A 14,635-nucleotide genomic window follows, 5' to 3' on the forward strand; every position below is an offset into this window, starting at 1 on the left:
TCATACATTGTTGGTGGGACTGCAAAATGGTGCAGCCTCTATGGAAAATGGTATGGAGGTTCCTTAAACAATTGCAAATAGATCTACCATACGACCCAGCCATCCCACTGTTGGGAATATACCCAGAGGAATGGAAATCATCAAGTCGAAGGTATACCTGTTCCCCAGTGTTCATCGCAGCACTCTTTACAATAGCCAAGAGTTGGAACCAGCCCAAATGCCCATCATCGGATGAGTGGATACGGAAAATGTGGTACATCTACACAATGGAATACTACTCAGCTATAAAAACGAATGAAATACTGCCATTTGCAACAACATGGATGGACCTTGAGAGAATTATATTAAGTGAAACAAGTCAGGCACAGAAAGAGAAATACCACATGTTCTCACTTATTGGTGGGAGCTAAAAATTAATATATAAATTCACACACACACATACACACACACACACACAAACCGGGGGGGGGGGGAAGAAGATATAACAACCACAATTATTTGAAGTTGATACAACAAGCAAACAGAAAGGACATTGTTGGGGGGGAGGGGGGAGGGAGAAGGGAGGGAGGTTTTGGTGATGGGGAGCAATAATCAGCTACAATGTATATCGACAAAATAAAAAAATAAAAATAAAAATAAAAATAAAAATAAAAAATAAAAAAATAAAAAAAAAAGAAATATTAATCAATGTGCCAATTTGTTATTTTTCATATTTTTTTAATTTGTTTATTTTAAACTCTTAGGTATTGAGTTTATATGTTTAATGTCTTATTAGAATAATCCCTAACACAGTGTATAGGTTATGCAACTACAAATCATTCTGATTCAACAAACTTTCATTTGCTCTTCCAATTCATTATTTGCTATCTTATTTTGTATTTGTTTGCTTTGAAATGTATTTTTCTAAAGGGCATCCAGATTGGAAAAGATGAAGTCAAACTGTCCCTGTTTGCAGATGACATGATCCTATATATCGAACAGCCTAAAACCTCTACAAAAAAACTCTTGGAATTGATAAATGATTTCAGCACAGTAGCAGGATACAAAATCAACACACAAAAATCAGTAGCATTTCTTTTCTCCAATAGTGAACATGCAGAAGGAGAAATCAAGAAAGCCTGCCCATTTACAATAGCCACCAAAAAAATAAAATACTTAGGAATTGAGTTAACCAAGGAGGTGAAAAATCTCTATAATGAGAACTACAAACCACTGCTGAGAGAAATTAGAGAGGATACAAGAAGATGGAAAGATATTCCATGCTCTTGGATTGGAAGAATCAACATAGTGAAAATGTCCATACTACCCAAAGTGATATACAAATTCAATGCAATCCCCATCAAAATTCCAAAGACATTTTTCTCAGAAATGGAAAAAACTATTCAGACATTTATATGGAACAATAAAAGACCACGAATAGCCAAAGCAATGCTCAGCAAAAAAAATAAAGCTGGAGGCATAACACTACCTGACTTTAAGCTATACTACAAAGCTATAATAACCAAAACAGTATGGTACTGGCATAAAAACAGACACACTGACCAATGGAATAGAATAGAGAATCCAGAAATCAACCCACACACTTACTGCCATCTGATCTTTGACAAAGGCACCAAACCTATTCACTGGGGAAGGGACTGCCTCTTCAGCAAGTGGTGCTGGGATAACTGGATATCGATATGCAGGAGAATGAAACTAGATCCATACCTCTCACCGTATACTAAAATCAACTCAAAATGGATTAAGGATTTAAATATACACCCTGAGACAATAAAACTTCTTAAAGAAAACATAGGGGAAACACTTCAGGAAATTGGACTGGGCACAGACTTCATGAATACGACCCCAAAAGCACGGGCAACCAAAGGAAAAATAAACAAATGGGATTATATCAAACTAAAAAGCTTCTGCACAGCAAAAGAAACAATTAAAAGAGTTAAAAGACAACCAACAGAGTGGGAGAAAATATTTGCAAAATATACATCTGACAAAGGATTAATATCCAGAATATATAAGGAACTCAAACAACTTTACAAGAAGAAAACAAGCAACCCAATTAAAAAATGGGCAAAAGAGCTAAGTAGGCATTTCTCTAAGGAAGATATCCAAATGGCCAACAGACATATGAAAAAATGCTCAACATCACTCAGCATCCGGGAAATGCAAATCAAAACCACATTGAGATACCATCTAACCCCAGTTAGGATGGCTAAAATCCAAAAGACTATGAACGATAAATGCTGGCGAGGCTGCGGAGAAAAAGGAACTCTCATACATTGTTGGTGGGACTGCAAAATGGTGCAGCCTCTATGGAAAATGGTATGGAGGTTCCTTAAACAATTGCAAATAGATCTACCATACGACCCAGCCATCCCACTGTTGGGAATATACCCAGAGGAATGGAAATCATCAAGTCGAAGGTATACCTGTTCCCCAATGTTCATCGCAGCACTCTTTACAATAGCCAAGAGTTGGAACCAGCCCAAATGCCCATCATCAGATGAGTGGATACGGAAAATGTGGTACATCTACACAATGGAATACTACTCAGCTATAAAAACGAATGAAATACTGCCATTTGCAACAACATGGATGGACCTTGAGAGAATTATATTAAGTGAAACAAGTCAGGCACAGAAAGAGAAATACCACATGTTCTCACTTATTGGAGGGAGCTAAAAATTAATATATAAATTCACACACACACATACACACATACACACACAAACCGGGGGGGGGGGGGGAAGAAGATATAACAACCACAATTATTTGAAGTTGATACAACAAACAAACAGAAAGGACATTGTTGGGGGGGAGGGGGGGAGGGAGAAGGGAGGGAGGTTTTGGTGATGGGGAGCATTAATCAGCTACAATGTATATCGACAAAATAAAATTAAAAAAAAAAAAAAAAAAAAAAAAAAATAATGAGGACGGGCGGGGAAGATGAAGAATTTCTGGAAACGATGGTGGTGATGGTTGCAGAACAATGTGAATGTACTTAGGGCCACAAAAATGTACACTTTGATGATTAAAGTGGTAAATTTTATGTTATACTGTATATATTTTACCATTAAAAAAAAATCACAGAAAAAAAAAAAAAAAAAAAAAAAAAGAAATGTATTTTTCTGTCCTACTTATATATTAATAAAAAGGAGAAGGTATACTCAATGTGCCATCTTGATAAAATCCAAAGTGAACTGGCATGCTTCAGTAATTTCATTTAGATTCAGTAACACATTGAACTCATGCAATAAATATAATTATTAAATGCAAAAAAAAAGAAATGTTAATCATTTTTATCTTTATAGGGATTAAATGGAAAAGATGGATTACCAGGTGCTCAGGTACGAAAATACCATTTAAAATAAAAATTCTAATGTAACTGTTTCCAAAATAACTACCATAATTTAGATCAATCAGATTGATGAAAAATCTCAACAAGCAGTGACTTTTAGTGTTGACGTCTGTTTTTCAGGGCATCATGGGCAAGCCTGGAGATAGAGGCCCTAAAGGAGAACGTGTATGTAAAGTGATCGTTATTCAGTCTGTCTGTTACAACTGAATGTTTGGGTAACACAGTTATGTATGTGGACCTCCATGAATTCCCCAATAGGAAAAGAACAGGGTATCTGTGATCCAAGATCTCTACTAGCCTTAAAACATGACAATTGAAGGACCCAGAAGCAGGTCGTATGGCAGGCACACTTGCATGGCTGGCCTTTGTTCACAGCTAAGTCTACATTGCTATTCCAGTTTGGAAAGCTTTCATCATCCTCCTGTTTCAGACACATATTCCAGCTATAAGTATCACCCTTGTTCTTTTTACCTAGAGTAGGCTTTCCCAACTTCAGCACTGTTGGTGTTTGGGGGCAGATAATTCTTTGTGGTGGTTGGTTGTCCTGTGCACTGTAGAATGCTTAGCAGCATCCCTGGCCTCTGTCCACTAGATGCGGTAGCATCATCATCCCTCCAAGTGTGGCAACCAAAAGAGCCTCCAGACATTGCCAAATGCCTCCTGAGGAGCCAAATTGCCCCAGTTGAGAACACTTACTTAGAGGAATACTACATAGAGGAAGAAAGGTGGTATGAGAGGGTAGAGAACTGGAAAAGGGAACCAAATATTTAATGAGGTTACTAGTAATGCTAATTATGTTACATGCTTTTATTTGAATTGTTTGGGTTGTTGATATTGTTATTCCAACTTCTTATTCATTATTCTCTTTAATGAACCTTAGCATTTTCTAGCGGATTGGAGTCATGCCACTACAATGGGTTACTCAAGCATAGTCACTCAGTGTAATTCTATTGAGAGCTGTTATTGGGGGGGGGACACATGAGTGTTTGTTTACTGGTGTCTAGTTTACTAGTTTTTATTTATTATTACACAAGTAATTCATGATAACTAGGGGAAATATGAAAATACCAATAATATAAATTTTAAAAGAAATTTTAAAAGTCTACCTTATTCCACTACACAGAGACAAGCACTGTGATAGTTTGGGCATATTTCCATCTCACTCACTCTTGTACATAATAAACACATATATGTATCAATATAAATAAATATTACTTTTCCAAAAATAGGTTCATACTGTTTTGTAAATGACTTTTTTCACCTAAAAATATATAATGGCCATCTTTCCCTGTCAGTAAATACAGATCCACATCTACCTTTGAATAGCTATATGTTATTCTACAGCTTGCATATTCACTTACCTAGTCCCCTTTTTAGGGGCATTTAGGTTCTTTCCAGTTTGAATAAACATCACTATAATGAACACCTTCGTACCTAACATAAAATAATTTTAATATGCTAAATATTGTGTTTATTTTGCACATGATCAGAATATTCATCATTATGAACGTATACTAATATTTTTTCTAGTCATCTCAGAAATTGCTCCAAATGTGAGCCAGGTCAACATACCCTTATGCAGATACATTTTTATAACTAAGATGGTAGCATTAACATTAGGTCCATCTGTTTGCTTTCTACATGGCTTCTTTATATGTCTCATTCTTTATATGTCATATTCCATGATCACATAGATCTCTGTAATATGTTTATTTATTTCCAGGATTTTTTAAAACAAAAGAAATAGAGTTTGTCTTTTTGTAGAGTAGTCACAAATAAAAGAATAATACAATGACACACAGGAAAGCTTCAAGCACTATTTTATTATATTAGGTATGAACATCACCTCCCAGAGTTGTACAACTTAATATTTAAAAATCTATTACCAAAACACCTGCCATGATATATCTCCCTCCACCCCACCCTCCAATCCTCTATTGTGCAAAAACATACAGTAGTAAACACATTGCAGGATAGAAGACAGCATTAAAGAAACTTTGTATCAGATTCAGGCACCTCTAATATAATCTTATTCCTAATATATTATGACATCTTACTCAACAAATTCTCTTGTAGTTTACTTATGCTGTTGGGTAAATGATCTCAGTGACAACCCTCCCCCCCACCCCCTCTTCACCTGCTGTGAACCTTTTCTAAGGCTCTCCTTTCTTACCTTCCTGAGTTGCATATATTTAGGACACAATGAGCACACGTACACACACACACACACATACACACACACACACACACACACACACACACAAACATGCACACACAAGCATATGCATGTGAAACCCAAGTACAGAAGACAAACCCAAAGAGTCTAATAAAGACCAAATAGGGGAAGGTGGTGGGTGGGGAAAGCACATGATTTGGGAGAAGTTTTGAGGGTCCTCAAGTTTTTCTAAGTGAAAAATCTCAGTGAAGAGATCCTCTTATCAACCTTCCTCTGTTGTTGAAAAGGAGACCCAGGCCTGAAGTGACAGCTGCTTTTGGCTTTCAAAAGTGCCATCACCCTAGATTGGCAACTGAGTACACCTAACATTGTCACTAACTTTTATATATGTAGTCCTTCCAAGGTGCCAGGTGTTGTTCCGAGCACTTTACTTGTGTTAATTCATTTATTTCTCAATATCGCCCTACTTAGTGGGTATTGTTGATATCCCTATTTTACAGGTGAAGAGAGGGCACAGGAAGTTTAAGTCACATATCCAAGGACCCAAAGCTAATAACTGCCAATATGAATCCAGAAACTTTGCTCTTAGTCACAGCCGATGTGATTCTAGAAGAGATCATTCTTTATTTTTTCCTTAACAGGGTGATCAGGGAATTCCAGGAGACAGAGGCCCACAAGGTGAACGAGGAAAACCAGGCCTTACAGGGATGAAGGGGGCCATAGGACCTATGGGGCCACCAGGAAACAAGGGTTCCATGGGATCCCCCGGCCACCAAGGCCCTCCAGGCTCTCCAGGCATCCCTGGTATGCCGGTAAGTGGTACCAAGAACTTCAGGAGCTCCTGGTTTAAACTGACCATATCCCTTTTGCAATGAAAGTAATGATAATGCTTTTTAAATAAATAAAACTAAACCAATCTCTGTAAGAGTAACAATAGATGTCACTTATTTAAAGTTATGTACCAGATCCAGTGCTAAGCACTTACTATTCTTGTACGTTACCTCATTTGATCCTCACAACCAATCCAGAAGGACAGGTGTCTTTTCCATTCCACTTTTATAAATGCAGAAACTGAGAGTTGACTTGCCCAACGTCACAGTTATTATGTGGATCAGGCCCAGGTCTGGCTGACTCCAACCATGCTTTTCAAATACTGTCTGAAATGTCTCCTTACACTCTGCAGAAACCACATATGTCTGTTTCATATTAGAGCTCTATAAAAACCACTTAGGCCAAGAAAGAGCATTAGGTTAAGGAAGCCCATATCTTTATTAATATCCTCAGAAGGAGTGGTAGATGGCCAGTCTGCAGAGTAATTTAATAAGAAAATATCCATGTTAGGAAGAAAGGAGGGTCCTGGAGTGAAATAGGGCAGTTAAAGACACTTTGTTCAGATAATTGACCAATGCCAGATACAGAGCTAAAGCACGCATGCCCACAGTTTTCACACTTCTTTATTTTTACCTACTCTCCCTAAACTCTGCTTGAGTAAAGCCTGTATAACTTGAAGTCTTGATGCTGTGTCAGTGATTGGTATTAGTTGCATTAATTCAAGTTCATTTGTCCCATACACAGTGAAAATAGCTAATGAAATAGGGCATTCTTGGAGCTATTCTGTCCTACAGAAATCACCACTTTATAAGTCCATCACATCGTCTTTTTTATTATACATTCTAAATGAGTTTATTGTTGCAATGAACTAGCAGCATTATGTTAGGAAAACCCACAACAATATTATTGTCACATATCCAAGCACAGAGTGAAAACAGGATGGAGGACTTTACAGTGAAGAATGATGGAGAACCCATGAAGACAGGAACTGTTATAAATTAGGGTTCACTATCTAATTACTTAGAAGAGTTGAGCCCATGCTCCAGTCTAAAAATCACATTGCATGTTGATTTTTCATACAGCTTCCAAGCCTCTCATCTAACCACATCCCATTATAGTCTTTGCTCATGTGGACATCTCAAAGTGGATGCTGGCAATAGGGACGATTCTCTTTGTCACAACCTCTAACCTGCATCACGTTGTCTGTAATGCCACACATACATCCCTGGATAATAACCGTCAAATACAAAGAGTAATAAAATACTTTGAAATCCTAACCATCATGAAAAAGAACAACTCCCTTTTAAAAATATCAAGATACTCAAGTAAAACATTGCCATTATAAATGTTAAATCATTCACCAAATGCATGTAGATTTATTTGTCAAGGGGTTAAAAATTCAACTCATACCGTTTACCTACTTTCTTTTACCAGATTCCACAATCATTTTCTATTAAGAAAAGAAAATTGCTTAATACATATATCCTTGCAGTGTATAAATTACAGAATAAACTTTATCATAAAATGAGTGAAACTTAGTTTTATTCATGAATAAAACATTTGAAAGAATAACCCGACATACTTTGAGTTCTCTTCCAGATTCTCTTCCTTTGAAGGTACCTAATATCAGTTAGATATTGACTTTGCCAGTGTCCAGTATTGGTTAAAGATTAAATTGTGATTGGGATACTAACATCATGATAGCCTTGTTCAGATTCTTTAACTGTATAAACTAAAATAATATAAAATGTCTTTCCATATAAAATGTATGAAGCCATATGTCTTCATTTAATAGGATACATGTTGATATCACTGGTTGTAATTTCAGCCCACAGCTTTTAAAGCAATTATTCACTTCAACTTCTTTCCAGCATTTGATCAAAACTAAAGATACTTATTGCCCAATATAGTCAATTGCCAAAAGCATTTTGCTTGATAAATGTATCTCTATGGAAGTTTTAAGTATGCACACTAACCCAATATTTCTATTCTTTATTCACTTGTGCTATGCTGTAGTTTAACAGACTTTTATTCCCTCCTTTAGGCTGATGCGGTTTCATTTGAAGAAATAAAGAAGTATATTCATCAAGAGGTTCTAAAGATCTTTGAAGGTTAGATTTGCTTAGTATCATTTCTGAATTTTTCACTTATTCCCACTGCCCATTCACTGGGATTCCCACTGATCCTTCAGCAACATTCTTGAAAGATGGTCGTGCGACAACAACGTTAAGCTGTAACCGATCTTATTATGGAATGGCTCTGTTTGATAGAAAATTCTTCCTTACACTGAGTTAAATTTGCCTCCCAGTACCTTCCTCTCATGCTGGTCTGTAAAATGACCTGAGTATATTACCTTCTATTCACATGACAGCCCTTCAAGTATTTTTCAAAATCCATCATACTCCTCAGTTTTCTCTTCTATGTAGTAAATGTGTCTAGCCCCTCCACCCTTGTCACCCTTGGGAAATGCTCAATTTGTAAATGACCCTCATTCACCCAGGAATGTTTGACCTAGGCGGAGTAGTACACAGGTAGTAGTACATTGTCTCCTGATCTAGATCAGGATCGACAAACTATGACCTACCAGCCCAATCCACTTGCCACCTGTTTTTGTACGGCCCACAAGCTGAGAATGGTTTTTACTTTTGGGGGATGGGGAGGGGGTTTCGTTTTCAAATGGTTTTTATTTTTTGTTTGTTTTTGTTTTGTTTTGTTTTGTTTTAAATCAAGTATCTTTAATACATTCTTGATTCATGTCAGGAACTAAAGCATAGGTGCTGCCACATTCTAAGCCCAGAGGTGTAGACACTGGTCTGTGGACAGTGGTGTTTCTGAGACCCTGGAGCCAACTCCACCCTCCCACTCTCCGTGACTACTAACAGCATTTGTGCCTCCAGAGAGCTGACTTACAGACTCAGGCCTTCTGCAACCTTTACTGGTGGTCTCTCATAGGCAGGGACATTTCTAATGTCTCACCTATATTGTCTCTTTATTCCTTCTGAAGAACAGAGGCTTCAAATGGTTTTTAAAAATTCAAAGAAGAATATTTCATGACATGTGAAAATGATATGAAATTCAAATTCATCTCTGTAAATAAAGTATTATTGGTGCATAGCCACACCCATTCCTTTACATGTTTTCTCTGGCTGCTTTCATGCTACAGTGACAGAACTGAGTAGTTGGGACAGAAACTCTGTAGTCTATAAAGACTTAAATATGTACTATCAGGCCCTTTGCAGAGAAAATTTTCCCAAACCTGCTCTAGATGCTTTAATAATTCAGCCTAAGATAGCATTGCTTTTTTTTTAAGCAGCTATATCATACTGTTGATTTATTTTGAGTTTTCAAATAACAACCCTGGATCTTCCTTCCTTATACAAACATTCTTAAATTAGGTGTTTCTCATTATGGACTGTGTGTTTATTTTTAAAATTTAAGTGTGTGATCTTATGCTGCTTCTTATTAAATTTCAAGTTATTTGTGTCCATACATTGTACCAACCTAAAGATAGCTTTTGGAATATTGTCTCTTGTAGGGCAGGTTGGCTGACCCTGGTAATTTTGTGTTGTCTCTAAATTTTATAAGCATGTCATCATTCTAGTTGTTGATAGAAATATTGAATGAAAAAATCAAGAGTCAAGGATGTGGTCTTTCGAAATACTAGTGGATTCCTTCTGCCCATTTGTAAGTCATCTATTAGTCTATTGTTTAGTGAGCTCTCAATCCATAGAGTTGTCCTCAAATCCACCCTACATTTCTTTGTCTATTCACAAGGATATTAAGTGATTTTGTCAAATGATTTGCTAAAATCAAGAGCACTCCCTCAGCTGTAAGATTATTCTTTATAAAATTCAACAATCTCTTTTTTGCTTCCTTTGCTAAGCATCCATAAACTAAAAATAGGCCATTGAATTTTGTAAGGAATAGGATTACAAGATGCCTCAATTCCATCTTGAATCTGTCTGCTGCAAACATTGAATCAGCTACTCTCCAAGGAGACCTGATTATTTTAAATAATAATTAATCTCAGTGGTGGGGGGAGAAGATCTTGTTTCACATGAGCACTGGAGATAGAAGAGAGTAACACTGGGACTTTTCATCTCTTCAGTAACAGAACAGAAAAAAAACGTTTTTTTTTAAGGTCATGAATTCAAGCTATGGATTTCAATTTACCTTGATCTCTACTAAGTATCTTTACCTTGCTCTGAATGACAGTTTATTAATACAATTGTCTACTTTTAGGGGCTACTAGTTTTCTCTTTGTAGTTTTAAGGTTGCCCTTAAGTTTAGAAATCTCCTTTATTTTCTTTTGTTGACCCTTGAATCCAGCATCTTGGAATAAGCTTTAAATTTTGCAATCCAAACATTTATTTCACCTCAATAAGCATCCCTCAAGCATCAACGATCTGAAAAACAAGACATCGTGAGCTCTCTAGGGGAACACTGAGGAATATATAGGCAGCTGCAAAATTTGCAGGGCCCAAGGCAAAATGAAAGTGCAGGTGCCTTGTTCAAAGATCATTAAGAATTTTAAGACAGCAATAGTAGAGCATCAAATTAAGCATGGAGCCTTTCTGAGCATGGAGCCCTATGTGACTGCACAGGTAATATGTCAATGAAGCTGATCCTGGGCACAGGACATCTAGCATCTCAGACAGCGTCCGTGCCCGTAGTTGACTACAAGCATGAAAAGGGAGATGCCAGCAAATATATTTTTTGAGTCGCCATCTAAAGTTCTCCTTTAACCCCTAATTTCCATGGGCTCTAGTGTCATTAATCATTTTTTTATCTCAGGCAGCTTTAATGTTGAACTTCAATTTCTTCAAAGGCTTTCCATAAAACGATATATTTAATTGTTCAGTAGTTAATAGTTCAAAGGCTTGACCTAAAATGATATATTTAATCATTCAGTAGTTCAGTAGTTAATTAGTTCAACTTTTTGAAGGCTGATTAAGAATATCTGAAATATAACCAGGCATCATCATCAGAAAAAAAAAAAAAATGATGTGTTGAGATGTGGGAGGTGTTTATGTTGCAAGACCAATGGATGCTGGATAGAGGCATGGCCCCTGGCGGCCTGTCCCGTGCATTCAGCAGAGGCGAGGCTGTTACTTTCCCCTGGGGAAGCCCCACACTGTGCATTCCCATGCCATTCTGCAGCTACTCCCAGGGAGGGCTGTCAGTCTCCTGAGGAGGGAGATCAAGAGAATCAGGCCACTCTCCATCTGTCGCAGGGCAGTCTCACCTGGCCTGCACTTTCCCAGCAGCTCCCCTAAGTCTGTGTCCTGCTCTTCTGAGCTCCTGCCCCTGCTTCCTTTCTCAGAGTTGGAAGCTGACAGGTGTGGAATCTTCCCCAGGTCTCCTCTGGCTTCACCCCCATCTCTCCTCCTGTCTCTCTGAGTATCTTTTCACCTGGCTAGGCCCCAGGTGAGTGGCTGTGCCCCCCAAGAGCCAATGCTTCCTTAGTAGCCACTGATGTCTTAGCCTCAAGACAATATTGTAAAGTGACCAAAAAGAAAATTTTTTCCTGAAACTTCTAGACTCTGAGACTCCATATGCAATATCCCTCTCTTTTTATCTCTACTGACACCAGTCCAGCAAAGCTATCTTCTCCTAAACAAAATTGTAACTGAAGTCCAGAATTTAGTTGTTTAGCACTTAAGTTAATGTGTCCCAAGATCATTTCAATTCAGTCCATTTAATTTTCCACTTAGAAGACACCTTTTCCATGGCTTCTGAACACCATTTACAAAAAAAGAAAAACTCCATTTTCACAAATTATAGAGCTCTGAGGTCACAGTTCCCTTTTTTAGAAAGCTTTTTTCTCTAAAAGCAAAGATTAATTTTCACATGTTAAAACAGTTACAGTTAAGTAGCAAGGGAGAGGTCCATGCTACAGTTAAGGAGCCCCCTTCTGCCTCCCTTTTCTGTCGCACTTTCACAGGAGACTGTGTCAATGACAGCTAATGCTTACCTCTGCTCCACTCACCCCTGCTCATCTCCAGCCTCATGAGCGATTCTCTCTGCTCAGCAAGTCATGGGCTATCAGCGGGGGCTCAAGGGAGTCTTTGGGAGACCTTTCTCCTCCATTTTATCATCCCTGGTGTCCAGATGGGAGCTCCTAGTAAAACCCTACACCAGGACCCAAAACTTGAGCTCTCCTCATGGGGCTTTTCAACCTCCTTTGGGCCTTCCCAGGTGACCCCACTGACACAACACCCCATAGATCTCACACTTTGGGCTATTCCCCAGGCCACCAAGCCCTCCTTCAGCATCCTGATGCCCCTTCCTAAATCTAACTATGGTTCAAGCAAGTGTCTTTCTACTGACCCCAAGTCCAGGTTCCAAGTGGATCTCAATGCACAAACATACATCCATTCCAAAATTAGATTTAATTCCTGATTTTATTGGCTAACAAGCTAAGTCCTTTTTCAAGCAAAGTAACCACACAGGGTAGGTCAGATGCCATTTGTGTGACTCAGCTTAGCATCTTTTGGCTTTATGAGGGCTTTGTAGCTGCCAGTAAGACTGCCCACACATATTAGAGTCTTGCCAGATCTGAAAAGTTTAATTGTTGCTATGACACTATCTTATTAAACTTAAGGATTTACATCAACATGTAGAAAGAATTTATCAACCTACATAGGAACATGTACAAACACCTGATTCTCTTGGTTCTTGAGAAACTTGGGACCAAGAAGGCCACCCCTGCAACTGCAAGAGAATAGGAAGGTTAAGGCTAAGAATCCCTAAACAATATCTCTGCCTCCAGATTTACGTGCTCAGGGAATTCTTTTACCTATGCTTTCTCCAATATTTATACATATGTTTTATATGCATATATATGAATGTGTGTGAGTATATATTATCCTGTTCTCTTGTTTCAAGGTTGTAAATATAAATATTTATATATTTATACATCATCCGATAAATATACATCTGATAAATATACATCATCGGAGATCTAGATATAGATAATTTTTTTAAATGTCTTCTACAGCATAGTTTCTGATTCTTCCAATTTGCTCTTTTCTGTTTCTTTGTTTGGGACTCTATTGTTCAGTTTATATTTCCTCAGTGTCCAGTAATTCTTGGTTGTCTCCTGATGCACAAGAGCAGGTTCTAAAAACTGACTGAAAGTTGTGAGTGAATGCTGGGGCTTGCCAACCGCGAGCTTCACTGTAGGGTAGTCTAGCTGGATTTTTTAAGTGAAGGACCCTCAATTTCATTGCCTTCAAGTCTTTCCTCTTAGTCTGGTCAGATTCCCCAGTGCTGACACTTCCAGTTCCTGCTTGTCTGTCAGCTCAGCATTGAGAATGAAAATGTTCATTTATTTGCCTTGTTTTCAGTATGAAACTATGAGTCTCAATGGAGTCTGGGGTGCCCAGTCTATTAACTTGTTGCAGATAATAAACCTTCAGTCTTTTGCTGTGATTGGGGAGGGGCAGCTGGACAGCTTTTAGTGTAGAGCGAGGGATTTCTAAGACTTCTTCTTAAATAGGCTGTCAACCAATTGTTATTTTAGTTCCCTTCTTTCACCCCCAACTTCCAGATGGAACTTGTACTGCCAATTCCTGAGCCTCTTGAGGATTATGTGTTTTAAATCAGGTTATTTCTCAGCTTGCAGTGTAATAGTTTGATTTTTTTTTTCTTTTTTTGAGTCTTCTAAGTTATATATCACTCCGCCATCTGGTTCTCAGTTTCCAAAATTTTGTTGCTATTGCCTCCTCTTATTTTCTCCCCATTCTTGTAGTTTTATGCTTTTAAAGATATCTTACTATTATTTTGCAGGAATTCAGGCGGTAGTTAAAGCAGATGCATGTGTGCAATTCACCATCTTTCCCCATAATAACGTTTCAAAGCAGCATGCTTACAAAGGTGGCAAAAGATTGTCCCAGAGATAAATGTAATAGAAACAACCTTTGGGTCATGATGAACAACAAAGTTGATGTGAATCTACCAAATGATGCTATTGAATTAACAGTTAAAATGGAACTAGAAAAAAATATTAAGATATCATAAGAAATTACTCTTCTGATATCCTTGCCCCTTAGGACAGAACTGTGTATGACTTTGGTTTACTTGTTCAAGAAACATGGAAAAGCCCCAGAATAATCAAACCAGAAAGTGATTTACAAAACAAATTACCAAACCTGTGAGTAAAAGTTATTTAACCTGAAGGCTAAGAGGTAACTATACTATCGAGTATATGATTGATTTTCCAAGGAAAATACTCATTAACTACTGTTTCCATAATGAAGTAACAAAACAAA

At 37.7% G+C, this 14,635-nt stretch overlaps 1 protein-coding gene across 1 annotated transcript in view; it reads left to right on the top strand.

The window, feature by feature from the left end:
* Window positions 1-14,635, top strand: part of COL19A1 (collagen type XIX alpha 1 chain) — a 354,677-nt gene that overhangs the window by 328,792 nt on the left and 11,250 nt on the right. The window contains exons 44-47 of the mRNA XM_063098322.1: window positions 3,309-3,344; window positions 3,476-3,520; window positions 6,173-6,343; window positions 8,407-8,473. Of these exons, the coding sequence (XP_062954392.1) occupies window positions 3,309-3,344; window positions 3,476-3,520; window positions 6,173-6,343; window positions 8,407-8,473 (319 nt within the window). The remainder of the gene's footprint in view (window positions 1-3,308; window positions 3,345-3,475; window positions 3,521-6,172; window positions 6,344-8,406; window positions 8,474-14,635) is intronic.

The sequence above is a fragment of the Cynocephalus volans genome, chromosome 5 (assembly GCF_027409185.1).
Source record: "Cynocephalus volans isolate mCynVol1 chromosome 5, mCynVol1.pri, whole genome shotgun sequence".
Classification (NCBI taxonomy): Eukaryota; Metazoa; Chordata; class Mammalia; order Dermoptera; family Cynocephalidae; genus Cynocephalus; species Cynocephalus volans.